General features: G+C 42.1%; 1 protein-coding gene across 4 annotated transcripts; it reads left to right on the forward strand.

Moving 5' to 3' along the window:
- The first annotated feature begins 10,523 nt into the window (after nt 1–10,523).
- On the forward strand, nt 10,524–13,474 carry LOC136521273 (uncharacterized). Of its 4 annotated transcripts, none has more exons than XM_066514978.1 (9): nt 10,524–10,672; nt 10,807–10,884; nt 11,009–11,083; nt 11,161–11,231; nt 11,302–11,404; nt 11,487–11,537; nt 12,091–12,244; nt 13,095–13,235; nt 13,339–13,474. In XM_066514978.1, the coding sequence occupies exons 1-8, from the start codon at nt 10,552–10,554 to the stop codon at nt 13,204–13,206; spliced, it is 765 nt and encodes a 254-aa protein (XP_066371075.1). In that variant the 5' UTR covers nt 10,524–10,551; the 3' UTR covers nt 13,207–13,235; nt 13,339–13,474. The 4 variants fall into 4 exon arrangements, with proteins under 4 accessions (XP_066371075.1, XP_066371076.1, XP_066371077.1 ...); XM_066514979.1 differs by having other exon boundaries at nt 13,098–13,235; XM_066514980.1 differs by having other exon boundaries at nt 10,816–10,884.
- The last annotated feature ends 2,317 nt before the right edge of the window (nt 13,475–15,791 follow it).

The raw sequence follows: 15,791 nt of genomic DNA on the forward strand, positions 1-15,791 counted from the left end.
CTCGTTTCGACCACGAAGCCGAGTAGCTCAATTCAGGCTGGAAGTCTAGGAAGTGAAACTACGCACCCTGGCGGTAGTAAGGATGTGCAAGGAGCCATTGGCGTAAGTCCTAGGTGAGATTGACCACCTGGCGGAGTGGACTCCTTGAGGGTGCGGGGATGCTCAGAACCGCGATTCCTGAATTGTACCAAAGGTGACCTAAGACTGCCTTCGCGCTGTATGCCTGGGTTTGTGTTAGGAATACCCCTCCAGCTGGATAGGAATCGATTCGAATCGTCGTCTCTCCCGGATAGTGAGAACTTGACTAAGCAGCGGCAACGTAGATGCACTTAATGGAACTTGATGGTTAAATCGCCGATGATGATGATATAACATTATACCGGATATGGTTACTAATGTTTGGAGTTAATCAATTGCTTGCTCTAGTACAGGTGCTAATCTAGTTGACAGGTTAATATTGATAACTTCCTGCTTACTCATAATTTAAATTAGGCTCTCATATCACTAAAGCTTTTATGCAAAATGGTTGTCAAGCAAGATCCACCGATAAAGCCTTGCATACTCCTTGGTGTCATTTATTTCTGGTTTACGACGGGTAAGTCTAGCTGAGTACCTTCTCGTACTCAGGGTTTATTCCCCCTTGTTGCAGATGATGTGCTCTATAACGGCTACTGCAAGTATTGTCTCCACCCTGCTGGGGATGAAGACTAGATCATGGGCATGATCATCTATGTTATCTTATCTTACTGCTTTTGCTGGATATGACTATGGTACTGGCTTGTATTTGAACTAAGTGTGAGTGATGGTCTCAAACTACTTTGCTTCCGTTATTTGTGAACTCGTTTTATAATAACTATGTGTACTCTAATGTATGAGGTACTTGTGAACTACTTGTGAAATGGATGTAACATGTGGCTTGTTATGTTGAATTACTGTGATCTTGGTTATATGCAAGTTGGTTTGAAATCCTTCGTGGTTTCAGTTGACTACCGGGTTTATATGGGTTCAAGTATGACAGTTTGATCACTCAGGTGATTGCTTTTGTACTTGTACTCTTATAAATTGGTCGGTTCTGTTATAAGTTGTGTCCTTTGGACACACCCTTTTATTTTGTATATAATCTAAAGAGATCAATGAAGAAGTTGGTTGTTCCCAAAATCTTGTTCATTCTATTCACTTTTAACTGTGGATCAGTGGATGTGTCTTTACGTTAGTTCGTGTTGTCGTAGAGGTTAGTTTGGTGGGTAACTGGGTATGTGTTCGTTGGGGTAACATGTTTTGCTCTATTGAGGAGGTGATTCGCCTGACTCATAGGAATTGAGAGTTTCAAATTTGTACCAGAATATAAGGTATTCTAGGTGAACAAGCACTAAAAAACAATATTCACTTGCATACCTACCATTAATATCTATCACAAACCGAAACATAGTAAGCAGAGAAGGTTATATGCATCATTTGTCTTACTACATAATATGTCCTAAAATTACTTAGATACCTAATATTTCAGGATAGAGGGAGTATATATATTGTTTTGCCATGTATCTAGATAATGTATATCTAAGTCCTTAGCAATGAACTATTATCTCTTGTTATTAGTTAGTAGTTGTGCTTGTGCATGGCTAAGGGCAGTCCCAATAGGATGTCTGAGACAGTTTTTATGGCATTAACTATGATGCCAACTAAACAAAGTGGTGACGGTATCAAAACTAAAGGAGAGAAGGAATATACAATAAAATATCTCTATATTGGAAACAAAATATGAAGATAATAGATAGATGACAGAGAAACAAGACAAAAGATTAGCTAAAAAAATATTTTGAAGGAACCATCCATTGGTATGTGTAGTTTCTACATGTCATAATATAAGTATAGAAACTGTCTCAGTTTTCTTGGTTGAAGTAACAAGTATAGAAACTATCCTATAGTTTTCTTGGTTGAAGTTGCCCTAATAAACTAAATTGAGAGTATAGATTTTATGTGTAGTTTCTACATGTCACAACAAGTATATAAAATATCCCATAGTTTTCTTGGTTGATGCTGCCCTAATAAGCTAACAACTCACCAGAGGTTTTGCTTATGTTTTAGACCACTTACTTATTTTATCTTCTAATAATTAGAAGTTGTCCCAAAAAATACAATCCTAGGTGCATTCTTTATTAAAGTATCTAAAGTTTGACCAAATATATAGATTAAAGATTAACATTTGTGACACTAAATAAGTATAATATAAAAATGCATAATAATAAATCAAATAATATTATAAGTATTGTTGTTTTTATATACCCCTCTGTCCCTAAATAACTATCGCTTTTGGTTTTCGTGCCATAAGTTTGTCTAGATTTGTATAAATTTATTATGAAAATAGATTTAACGATTTATCTAATGATATTAATTTTGTACCATAAATATTAATATTTTTATATACATATTCAGTCAAAGTTGTTTCTCGAGAAGCGAAAACGACAGTTATTTATGGACGAAGGGAGTATATAGTTAGCCAAACTTAAGATACTTTGACTCAGTAGTACTTTTTTTGGACATGAGTGTTAAGCATGCCCTTATATATAGCAAATACTCCATCCATCAACAAAAGAATACAATTCTCGCAATGTGAACTTTGACTAAATTTATATAAAAAAGTACAAAACATTCATGATACAAAACATTCATCCGACGACTGCCCAATCAATCACAGTTACTGTCCACTGACCAAGTTGTTGGCCAAAGGGAACCATGAAGGCACATTTGGGATGTTGTGTTAGCTTTAGAAGCCCACACAGCGGTAGGTGCCTCCAGTTATGTTCTCCAGTTCTCCACGAAAGCAAAAAAAAATGTAGCCCAAAGCGACCAAGATGAAAAGCAAGACCAGCAAAGAGATCTAGAATCACAATCATATCAAGCAGCGCATGCCATGAACTCCCCTGCACCTTTTCGCATGCAGAACAAAGCCTTCCTCAAAGAAACCAAACAGGCTCATACGCAAAGAGAGACGCAGCACATATATACATTGCAAGATGAAGAAACTGACAGCAAGTAAAAACGGGCAAAAGAGTAGCCTGTGTTATTTACCCCGTGAGAGAGATGGCGACGCCGATACTTTTACTGTGCTGGATCTCCGAGCAGGGCTGTGTCTGTTCACCATGATTCCTTGAATAGCTGGGGAAGGAGGGTAGGGAATCAAATGCGAGCAAGCAGAGCATTTCCATAAGAGGCCAATCCACGGGTACCTTGTAGGTCCTTGCTCCTCCTTTTCCTGCTTCTCGTTCGCTCGCTCGCTGTACTAGTAAATAGTGCACTCCCTCACTCTCCTCTATCTGTCTGCTCTTGAGGCTACTGTCAGAGTGTCGCTGCAGCCCGTATTTACTGCTCATCAATCACGCCCCCTTTCTTGTTTCAGGGCATGATGAAACAGTCACTTCAATCCCCTCTTAGTTCTGTTCCCCCGCCTTTGGTCTCGTTCCGCTAAAAAAACAAGCCGAAACACTATTCCATAAATGACTGACAGAAACACAGAAGTGAAAACATCACATACCCTTTTATCAGCAATAAACTCTCAGATTCTGAAAGATGAATGCATCAACAATCAGATTGGGGTATCTTACGCTTGGTGATTGTTATGTTTAAGGACAGTAGGGCACGAGCCAAGGCCAAAGGAGACTAGAAAATCCAACTCAGAAGTAGTAACTGCTAAGCACAAATAAAAGAATCACAGAACTAGCAACATTGCATTTCCCTAGATACTAAAGCACATACAAACTATCTCAAATAAACTTTAATCTGGATTTTCTCAAGGATCGAAGAGCACACATTTACTCAAGGACTACAAATTTCAGAGCCTAAATTTGTACTACGTACCATTATAGAGCAAGCCATCTCAAAGGCTCAAATCACCACCGCTTCGAAGCGAGTACGCAAACCACTGACTGTCTGACTGAAGGATCAGATCATCCCGTATTCCCGTGGAAACCCTAACGAAATCAAGAGCACAGATGATCTAGCGTAAGCTTGAACCTAATTCAATCCAGAACGATATTTCGTCGAATAGTTCGCGCACAAATGCGGGACGACGGATGATCAAGCGACGGAAGAGGTTGCCCACCTGCACCGGAAGAAGCCGACTCGAGCTCCATCCAAGCGATCACGAGACTCCGCCGCCCGTACTTGGCCATGGCACCTAGAACTGAGTATCGCCGGAGTATCGCCGCGGCCGCAGTGGCGGAACCACAGAATCACTGTGAGTTCACTTTCAAATGAGGAAAGAAAAGAGAATAAAATAAAATGCTACTGGATAACATAAACCCAGCACAGAAAGGGAAAGCCCACAATTGGGCCCATGAAGAAACCTAGCCCATATTTGTATGGCCCAGCTAGACAGAAGAACAGCCCAACACCCATACGTTGATACGCATACCAACAAGGCCACCAAGCAGCCAAGACAGAACTCGGTGAGTGCGCCGTCGTTGTGGTCTTCTTCAACCTCGCGCCGGTAGGACTCTAGGGCTTAAGGCAGGACCGTGAAACTGGGGGTAGGAGGGGTTCCGTCCTGAGGGGCACGCCCTATAGGTCGGTCCGCCTATGTGTGTTAGCATGTCACGTCGATATGACCAGCCGAAACGAATCGGAAAAGAAATCATCGCAGCAACACTGTAATCATAGACGGATAATACATGACACGACACGCCCAAGCGATCGATATATACGGGGAAAGGCAGTGAGGGCGTGTTTAGTTAGGTGAAATTTGCGAATTTGGCTACTGTAGCATTTTTATTTTTATTTGGCAATTAGTGTTTAATCATGGACTAATTAGGCTCAAAACGTTCGTCTCGCGATTTCCAACCAAACTGTGCAATTAGTTTTTTTTATCTACATTTAATGCTCCATGCACGTATCGCAAGATTCGATGTGATGGCTACTGTAGCACTTTTTGGGAAAAGTTTTTAGAACTAAACATGGGCTGATGTCCACACCACATGCTTGCTTCACGTGGGGGTCCCGTGTCAGTCCGTGTCCCATGTTCGCTCCGTGTCCCATGCAACTTTGTGTCCCACGCCCGCTCCGTCTTGATCTGCGTCTGCACGGTTTTCCACGCCTGTCGATCGCACCCCCTCCGTAACCACACGTAGACAGGCCCAGCAGCTGCAGCAAGTGCAATATCAGATCTACTTTTGTAACGTCTAGAGAAAACATTTGCAATGTATGTCTAAAACAGTTGAAGCACTTGCAACCTACGTCTAAAACATGAGGGAAACACGTGTTGAAAATATATGCAACATCCGGATGAAACACTTGCAATATAAGTGTGAAACATATGCAACACCTAGATAAAACACTTGCAACATAAGTGTGAAACATACACAACACCCATATAAACACCACAACATCCATTTGAAACAGCTAAAACATTTAGAACAGACACTTACAACATATGTGTATAGCCATTGCAACATATCCAACATTCCGATCTACTTTTGCAATATCCAAATGAAACACTTGCAACATGCATATGAAACACCTAAAACACTTGAAACATACGGTTACAACACGCGCTTGTAAACATCCAAGGAAGGAAGGGAGCGACAGGTGTAGCTAGAGAAGTTCGCTCCGGGCCTAGCCACTCCGGATCTCGTGATGTCATGATCTGAGGTTGAGCGTCGCGGTAGCACCGACATTGACAGTAGCCACGACCTTCTAGTGGGGAACGGTGGTGTCGGCAACACCTCGACGCGGCGAGTGACGCGACACGACGCGTTAGGGGTGTGGACCGGGCACGGCACGACGAGGCGGAGTGGGCGCGGTGGGGGTGGAGCCTGGTGCGGCGGTAGACATGGCGCGACTCAACGCGAGATGGGGTGTCATAGCCTTCCCGCTCCCATAAGCAAGTACGTGCTCAGGATAATAAGTCTATGATCAGACTACCATCCACAACAACGGACGGTCCTTAATCATCACGAACAGGAAAAGCAGTGTAACCAAGCTAAGCCCCGTTGGCCGCGGAACACAACATGTTACACCCACCAATACCCATACCATATCCCTGCCTTGTCTCTATTTTTCCTTTCATCATTTATTATGAGAGTACTAATAATTCCCTATTATGAGCAACGACAGGTTACTCACGCTACCGATAACCTAAGCATAGCATCTACTCGAACCTACACTAGTAAGACTCTTAGGACAGGTATATCTATGCATGTAGTTTCATAAAATTCCTGTAACGTAAATACACAACACATATATATACGGTGAATTATAAAATAGAGGTTATGCACCGGGGCTTGCCTTGGGCAGGCGTGGTGTTAGCTGAGTCAGTCAGTGACAGCTCTAGGACCTCCTTCTGCACGAGAATCTCCTCCTTATACTCTTCAACAATCTCCTCAAACTCGTGATCGCTGGTGGTTATGATCTCCGCCAACTTGTTCTCTACATGCATGCGATGATGATGCAACACTTAGCATTTAGACAACAACAACTCTTAAAATAAGAATACGCGTACTAAGCTATTAAGATAGCTCTAATGACTAAGATACTAAGCTAACTATCATTTTCATCAGGGAAAGTGTTGGGTTCAACTAACAAACCCTTAGCTTGGCAATTTAAAGATATATCTTTATTTCTACTAATAATTTAATGTATATTGAAACAAAGAGCATTTAACTATCCTAATGCTTAGTCTATTCTAAAGCTACAAAAATTACAGTGAGCACATAATAATACAATGAGCCTACTATAAAATTTTTAGGACTAAAGCTATCACTAATTTACCACAAAAATTCTACAATAATTAACTTAATATTATTAAGCATTCTCAAATGATTTAATAGCTCCTAATGTCAATACATATAAACATGAACTAAATACACCAACAGATAGAGAATAATTTTAGGAACCTAATAAAATTTGTTTTATAATTTTTAGACACATACATAATTTTATATTAATTACCAAAGATCAGCTCAGAAATTAAAATAGAAAACTATTTCTAATTCCTTATGAAAATGAAAAGCGAATCTCCCGCGCGGCCCACACGAGGCCAGCCCGCTCGTGAGGCGACCCGTGGCGGGGGAGTCCCACGCGCGTTGGCTCTTTTGCAAAAGAGGCCTCACACTTCTAAATCACAACTAAGTGCTAACACTATTTTCTCCTCTCTCAGACCTTCTCACTTAACCCCTCCGTCCTTTCCCTAATTCACCCGCGCATACCCTCGACGGCTCAGTGCATGGCAGCACGGCGGACGATGACATAGCACGACCGCGCCGGCCACCAGAGGCTCACGCTGGCCCGTCGGTCGAGCCGACCTTCAACTACGGTCCAACCACCTACACCAAGCAGCAACGCGAGGCGGCGGCATGCGCTGGAGCGAGCTGCAGCGACGTGCGACCATCCGCGATGGTGGCGCGGCTGCCCCGGTGAACCACAGTACCTAAGAACCTAACTGGCTAGCGAGGAAGCATTAGTAGACTACCGTGGACCTAGCCGAGGTGATGGTTGAGGGGAGGATGGTGGAGGAGGTGTGGCCGCATGCGGCCGAGCCGTGTGATGGCACACCGTGATGGCACGATCACGTCAGTGGCAACGGGAAGCCAGTAGCAGTTCCACTAGCGTGTGCAAGGTGGAGAGGGAGGTAAGGCGAAGCTCGTGGTGTAGGTGAATTGTCTCTGGAGGGACGGTAGGAGGGCTGCCCTCGTCCACGGTCGAACGCGGCCTTATCGGCACGGCGGCGGGAAAAGCGTCAAATTGGAGCTTGGTAGTGCCTTCTTCATGGTTGGGTGGGGTCGGGCAGCGAGAGAACTTGATGGTGAAGCCGCAAACGTGTTGAATTAAATGGAAGTGATCACTCGGTGGCAAATTGGATAGCACGGCTCGACGGGGGCAACAGAGGGAGAGAGAGATGAGGCGACAAGTGGGCTCATCTTGGTCTTGCCTTGGTGGGACGTGGTCGGCGTGATCTAGGTGCGATGCGCACGCAGACGTAATGGACAAGCATGTGCGTCCACGATTGGCGTGTCCTGCGCAGCCGCAGTGCCATAAATGACAAGGCGACAACGAGCTCAACCACGTGCACGCTGGTAGTGGCGGCATCGAACTGGGCCGACAGTCGGCGCAGTGGTGCAGAAGAAGGTGCGGACATGACGGCGAGGCAACGGCACTGGCAGCAGCTGCGTCGTAGCGCATGGTGGATCTGCGGTGCAACTAGTGCGGTGAGGCAGGCTGCAGCGTCGCCTGGCCATGCGAGCAGCAGCAGCGGCTCTACACCGTAGAGCCAGTGGTGGCCAGGCCAGGGTAGTCGCAGCCGGTCACGCGTGGCAGCGCACGTGCGAGCACAGAGCGAGCATGCGTGGCGACGCTGCGCTCCCAAGATGTGGTGACCGCGCTCACCCGGTGAACTAGCCCGAAATCACGTCTTGCACGAATTTTAAAGCACCTATAAAAACTAAACAGTTGCTCCGGAACCTAAACCATCTTCACCATGCTTCAGAGGGGATATGAGGCTACCAACCCGAGCTAAAACACGACACCACTTCCTAACTCGATTTCACAAAATAAACCAGCAAACATCGCATTGTCTAGCTGTCAAGAAACCTGAAAATATTCCAAATTTTTGAGCTGAACTTGATTCCAAATTGCATTTCTAGGCTATTAGAAATGTTGGCTAGCACATGTTTTTTTCCACGACAAGTATTTCATTGTCATCTACAAAGTTTATATTCCAAACTTTCTTTAGCGCCACATATATGTTCTATAGCATTTTTGTTCAATAAAAATTAGTTTTAAACCCTAATTGATACATATGAGTTATGGAATAACTTATCATTTAACATTTTTATTGATCATCTGAAGTTACAAAAATATTATCTACATATTCCATCACATACATTATCATATAAACATGATGCTCATGATATGATTTAGTAGTTTGTTTAGGACGTAACATAGAGGGTGTTACAGTAGCCGCCAGAAACGAAGGAGGAGGGTGGGGCGAGAGAGCTGAGCCGGAGAAGGGCAGCAGGGTCGCGAGCGGCGACGTCGGAGTTGGGAGAGACGGAGGTAGCAGGAGGACTGCTAGAGCAGGGGCGATTCTGCTCGATCAGTCTCTGTATAGGGGGCTCCCACTTGTTCAACCTTCATCCGAAAACACTGCTGGATTCCTATACATCGCTGTAGAGTGGACAATTTCAGCAAGATTCGTGCTGCACGTCCTCATCCAACAACCTGAGTTTTATCTTCCTCCTTGTCAATCCTAGGCACCGCCACTGCCTCCTCCCTACTGGCCTCCCACCGCTGACTCCACCTCCAGCCTCACACCGCCTTGCTTCCCTTTTTCTTTTTTCTTTTTCTTTTTTTATTTTTCATAGAATATTGAATTTTAGATGTTTTTATATGTATAATTTTTGGAATAAAATAAATATTTGGAACATTTGATTTAACATTGTTCTTGAACATTATCCTAGAACATTTAATTTTATTCTAAATTAATATTTTTGTTATATGTGCTTACTTGAATTGACTTAATGGGTCTTATTAAGCTGACCTACTCGAAGAGTAGGAGGTCTTCAAACATTGCGCATTGGAGGTGCGGTTTCACAGGTTTTAACAAGGAAAAAGTCAACACTACCTCTCTTAACTTTTGCAAAAGTCTGTTTTCTCTCTCTGAACTCCAAAACCGGGTAAAACACCTCCTTGAACTTTTAAAACCGTTCGTTTTACCTCCGTGACCAATTATAAACAGTTTTCAATGGTGGTTTTGTCTTATTTATTTATTTCGGCTGAATCTTTGAAAAATCATAGTAAATTACATAAAAATCATAAAATAGAAAAATCTAATTTTGTTGGATTCCACATGAGTAGATCTACACAGTGAACATATAATATGGTATGCTTTAGTACATTTTTTTGTTGTGGTATTAGATCTAGGTTTTTCTGTAATTAATTCATAGATGCAGTTTTTATGGCTCAATTGTGGTGAAATTTTTATGGTGGAATAATTATTGTATGTTTGAACTGTAGTAAAAATTTCATACTCATTGAATCATATATAACTTATTTATTGATTTATTTAGGTGTCTGCTTGTTAAATAAATCTATAACTAAGTTATCATAGATCTAAAGCTACAACAAAATATATACTAGAGCATACCATATTATATGTTCACTGTGTAGATCTACTCATGTGGAGTCCAGCAAAATTGGATTTTATATTTTATAAATTTTCTATGATTTACTATTATTTTTCAAAAATTTAGCCGAAATAAAAAAAATAAAAAAACAAAACCGCCTTTGAAAACCGTAACGAAACCAAGAGCACGGATGATCTAGCGTCTGCTTGAACCATTCAATCCAGAAGGATATTTCGTCGAATAGTTCGCGCACAAATGCGACGGCGGACGATGAAGCGATGGATGACCGGCCCACCTAACACAAACCAGCGCAGAGAGGGAAAGCCCACAGCTGGGCCCATGAAGAAACATGGCCCATACTTGTATGGCCCAACTTTTGAGGCCGCCTGCATCACTCCTCGGCTTCTCTCTAACGGAGGGCCGACCGCCGACCACGATGGAAGCCGGAGGCGGCGGAGCCGAGGAGGAGCAGGTGATGAGCGAGGTGCACCTGGGCTGCTCGCCGCACTTCTCCGGCCTCCACATCTCCCGCTTCAGCTTCTCCTCACGGCCAATAGGTACCAGCAGGTCACGCCACGAGCTCTTTTGCGCGCTTTTCGTCATACACCTTCCTTGCACTGCCTCTTAGTGCTAACGGAGGAGACATTGTCGGGACACGGCATGATTTGTACTCTCCTGAACTTTGATTCAGTGTTTTCAGGGCCATCTGGGGACAACGATGGTGTTGGTGGCGGTGGGAGCGAGTTAGCCGCAGCAACGAGCGGTTCTTGTAAGTGAATGGGACTGTGGACCAGCGGATGTGTCTTTGCGTTAGTTCGTGTTGTCGTAGAGGTTAGTTTGGTGGGTAGTGTTCAATTGTTCGTTGGGGTAACATGTTTTACTCTGTTGAGGAGGTGATTCGCCTGACGCAGTCGCCGTGGATGAGGATGGGGATCTCGTTCTGGACCGGAGAAGAAGAAACAAATATGGTACATCAATTGCTGGTTGCTACGTATCGTGGTGTTGGGATTGGCGAGCTTCTCATTTAAGCTTTCTTGGCTTGCAGTTAGAAGTGACTGCCATCTGCTCACCATTCAGCGTGGTGTTACCAGCTCGCTTAAGAGCGTTGGGCTTCAGGTTGGAAAAAAGATCGATGGTGCTTTTCTGTCATGTACGTGTATGATTCGTTGTTGTTACTGGTGCGCAGGTTTGGAAAGCGGCATTACTATTAGCTGACTTTGTTTTGCATAAAAGCTTTTCATCGTCCAACTTTGATGGTGTTACTGCCATTGAGATAGGTGCTGGAACAGGTGATAATTGACGGTTTGACATGAAATTAGTGGATATAGGTTTCTAGAATGTTTCTTTTCCGAACTCAGGAATGTTTGTCAGGTTTGGTAGGTTTAGCACTAGCTCGGGTTGCTAGAAGGATTTTTGTTACAGGTACTTTTCTCTCCTTTAGAGTTTAATTTGGTAAAACTGTTTGCATCACATTTTACTCATTGAATAAATTTCATGTTCCATGTCAACCTAATATGTATAGTAGTTTGATCCTTTTGCTTCTGTTCGACAAATAGATTTGTTTGAGATGCCCAACTAGAAATAAGAAAACTTGGCTGGAATCACAAATTCAATACCTTGCGGAAGTATGATTCCAGTTATAGTCCTTATTACTTGATTACTTTCATGAAATTCAGAGGCACATCCGCATATATACTGTTGCCTGATTGTCTCAATTTTAATATGATTTATTTTTTAGAAAAAGAATATTTAGGCCATTTGTATTATTGAAATGTCAATCCCCTGTTAGTGGATTCATATGACGACTGGATGAATTCACATTTATCTTGTTTCAATTGAAAATAATGCACATTTATATCTTGTGCATTCTGTGATACAATTTGGCTCCCTCCTCTCCCCTCCCCTGTACCTTCATGTTTAGCCATTGTGCTACCTTAAATCCTAACAAAATTTATTTGCCAATGGGGATGAACAGATAGAGGCACTGATATCCTAGATAATTGCTTGGCTAATGTCCATACCAACTCTGGTATGCTAAAGTTTGATGAAGCTAAAGTCTGTGTACGGGAACTGGACTGGAAAACATCATGGCCTCCACCTGTGGGTACATATGATCCTTCTGATCCAAGGTTTTCTCTACACCAACTCATCTCACTTTCATCATTGATCATCATGCATCACAAAACAGTGATCCATAAGAACTATATTTTAAGTGTAGACTGAATATGAGATCATAAGTTGCTTTACAACTTCCTGTTTATAAACAAAATATTCCAGCTTGGCTTTGCATTCCATTTGTTGTATGGTACTCCCTCCATTTCAAATTATAAGTCGTTTTAGCTTTTTTAAACGCATAGTTTTTGCAATGTACACATTATGTTTAGATACATAATAAAAGCAATATATCTAGAAAAGCCAAAATGACTTATTATTTGGAATGGAGGGAGTAGAACCCAAGACATGAATTTAACTGTGTAAGCTACTGGATGTAAAATTGATCGCAGTTCATATGGGGGATTTATGCGAGTTCAGGTGTAAATGAAGGCACCTTATTTCTGAATTGCACATTGCTTAATCAGTAGGGCTTCTAGGCCATGGTCTATGGAGGGGGAGCCCTTTCTGCACTTGAGTTGCTACATATGTTATATTGCCTATATTAGTGGCTGGAGTAAGCCCCGGTGTACAGATTAAAAAAAGGGCAGAAGCATCCTCCAGAAAGATGGTAGCTGGTCGTAGCCTCAGGCGTATGAGCACCTTTGTTGGCGACAAAAGGAGAACTGATGCAATTCTTTTGAACTTGTCGCACTCTTTTGCATGGTGTGGGCAATGGGGAGGTCGTAGGTTGTTTACCTGATAGTATCCAATTTACAGTATCCTAACAGAGACATTAATGGAGTTCTCTAACTCCTCTATACAATAGCCTTTGCTTTATTCAAGTGTTTCTTTCGCACAAGGCTAATTCCATGTTCTCTGGTGCAGTAGGTATTATGGTCTGCAAGTGAAGTTGAGGAGGCTGAGAAAGCAACAGTCCTGTTTGCTGCAGATGTTATTTACAGTGATGATCTCACAGATTTGTTCTTCAATGCGGTGAAGAAATTGATGTCAAGTGGTGCTAAGAAGGTACCATCGAACTCAGCATTTACTATCAGTATTCAGCTCCGAAGTCTTGAGTTAAGGCGCCTTCGTAAAACGAAGAGTCAAGATTCTTGTTTGCATTTTGTAGGTGCTACCCAACTTGCATGGGACTGAAAGGCTATGTTGTTGTTGTTGTATACTTGGCCCTGGAGAAGAGATACAACTTCAGTCTAGACGAATTAGACGTCCTGGCCAATGGTTACGCGCACTTCCGAAGTTTCTTCACAGCTCAAGATGGTAAATTGTTTGCAAAGATCTCTCAGCTTCGCTATCAAAACGAGCACTGTCAAGTGATTTAAATTTGTTCCTTTCATCCCTATTATTATCTGCAGAGCATGGCGATCCGATCGGTAGAGATGGACTGGGTTTTGTTGGAACGCAGATAGACCCTGCAGAGATTCCTCAGATATTATGTGGCCTCGAATTTACTGGAAACAAATGGGTCTTTCCTTTCCGAATACCAAATTCTTTAATGTGTCCCCTCATGTGGAATTAAGTTTTCTAATTTAGCTAGAGCAATACTTGAAAAGAGGAATCACAATTAGTTTCTTTTCTTGTGATTGTAACACAATTTCCAGTACATGAATATGATCCTGGCTGATTTAATGTTGGTGCTGACAGGTGTTGGCAAAATCTTCTAAGATGATTCCTGGTAAGTAATAGAGCATAAACATGCTTCTGTATTTCTTGATAATATGAAGAGGAGTACGGTTACAGATATATAGAGAGAGGCTAAGCTAGAGAGTTAAGAGGGGGGAAGTCCCAGGCAACACGCCTCGAGAGTTCCCAGGCAACACGCTGGGTAGAAACCCAGGAGGCAGCCGATACAAAGTATGGCATGTATTAATACAAAGTAATAGCAGGTATTAAAAGCTAACAGTAAGTTCACATTTACCTCTACACGCTGCACACTGTATACCTACATAAACTTGTTGGCAGTGTACATTGCATCTCAGGGTCGCTTGTTCTTTCCTTCTTGAATAATGCAATTTAATTTATTTCACTAGGTAAAGAAAACTACGAAGAATGGAATAAAAAAGAAAGAAAGATAATGGCCTTTTATTTTAGTTCTTTTAATTGGAGGCATACTTTGATCAACAATATTATGAGTAGAAGTGTAGAACTTTGCATTAGCAGGAACAGGGATGGGGGTAGTGATATCCATATTGGCTCATTGTGTTTATTAGGGATCATAAAATATTTGCTCCTGACATCTAAAGCCCATATGGTTCTCAGAAAATGAATATGTTTGTTTCTTACATTCTTTCTATTTACAAAATTATCACAGGGTGAATACTGATTAAGACAAACCTCTTTTTCCAACTAAACTCACAGCCATTTAATCTTATTATTTGGCTACATGATTTAACCGTTTGAGTTGCCAGTATGCTTTGCTGGATCTTATGTTCATTGCTTTCCAAAACTATTACAATAGTTTATATTATTGAAACTATTCTATAAGTTGTTTGATTAGTATTTTTTTTAGAGTTTTAGGGCAGAGCCCCAGTTTTTTAACTGAAGTCAAAAGACAGTTTAAACTGTTACAACACTGTGAATGGCATACCATCCGAGAATGTTAAGCACTCACAGAGCCTCTTCAAAGGTACTTCAAAACAACAGCAACAAATGAATATTACATCAGCTTAAGATGTCAATCACTTTAGCTTGCAAACTCCAGCCCTTCCAAACTCAGCATCTTCTCTGGCTTGTAATTGTCAAAGGCTTTCTCTCTATTCTTCCTTCCATGAACTCTTTTTTGTCTTCGTAACATAGAATTAGCCCAATTGTAACACAGAATTAGCCAAATTCTGTGCCATAGCGGCCACCTTGCAAAGAAGTATCTCTATACTTCTCCACCCATACCTTTGAAAACATAAACCATTTCTAAGGGCCTGTTTGGATGAGTTTTAGATTCTTAAAAACCAGTTTTTATCTCTAGTTAAAATCTACCAGTTTTTATCTCTAGTTAAAATCTGGATTCTGAGCAAAAACCGGTGGGGTATTTGGATCCTCCAGTTTTTAAGAATCTGGCTTCATTTATTACTCATAGGTCACAAGAAACTAGCAAAAGCTGGGTATCAATAGCTTCTTGGTTTTTAAGAATCTGGCAAAAACTGACACAAGAAACTAGGCAAAAACTAGCCTATTTGGATCCCATCCAGCTTTCAAAAACCAGATTCTTAGAAACTGGTGGGATCCAAACAGGCCTAAGTTTCCATAATATTCCAGATTCCGAAGTGCATCTGAAGAGAACATATTTATGACACCATTTCTCTTAGCTAGAATTTCCCTATAGAATGTAAAGAGCCTCCTAGATCTATCTCAAAAACCTTTGAGAGTACAGCCCACAACTGTTTAGCAACCTCGCAGCGATTGGCAGATTCTCTCACAGAAGAAAAGGCAAGAGTCATCTTCTATCGTCCTCCTCTTACTAAGATTCGGCCTGTTCGCTGGTTGGTTTCTGGACTGATAAGCCCGGCTGGTGCTGGTTTGTTGTGAGAGAAAAACACTGTTGGCTGGCTGATAAGCCCTGGCTGAAAC

This window comes from Miscanthus floridulus, chromosome 18 (genome assembly GCF_019320115.1).
Source record: "Miscanthus floridulus cultivar M001 chromosome 18, ASM1932011v1, whole genome shotgun sequence".
In the NCBI taxonomy this organism is placed as follows: Eukaryota; Viridiplantae; Streptophyta; class Magnoliopsida; order Poales; family Poaceae; genus Miscanthus; species Miscanthus floridulus.

Excerpts from the sequence above, each read along its gene's own strand:
- LOC136521273 (XM_066514978.1), top strand. The coding sequence starts at position 10,552 with ATGGAAGCCGGAGGCGGCGGAGCCGAGGAGGAGCAGGTGATGAGCGAG. Across the intron at positions 11,084-11,160 it reads GAGAAGAAGAAACAAATATG|TTAGAAGTGACTGCCATCTG; the intron begins GTACATCAATTG and ends CTTGGCTTGCAG. Across the intron at positions 12,245-13,094 it reads TATGATCCTTCTGATCCAAG|TAGGTATTATGGTCTGCAAG; the intron begins GTTTTCTCTACA and ends TCTCTGGTGCAG.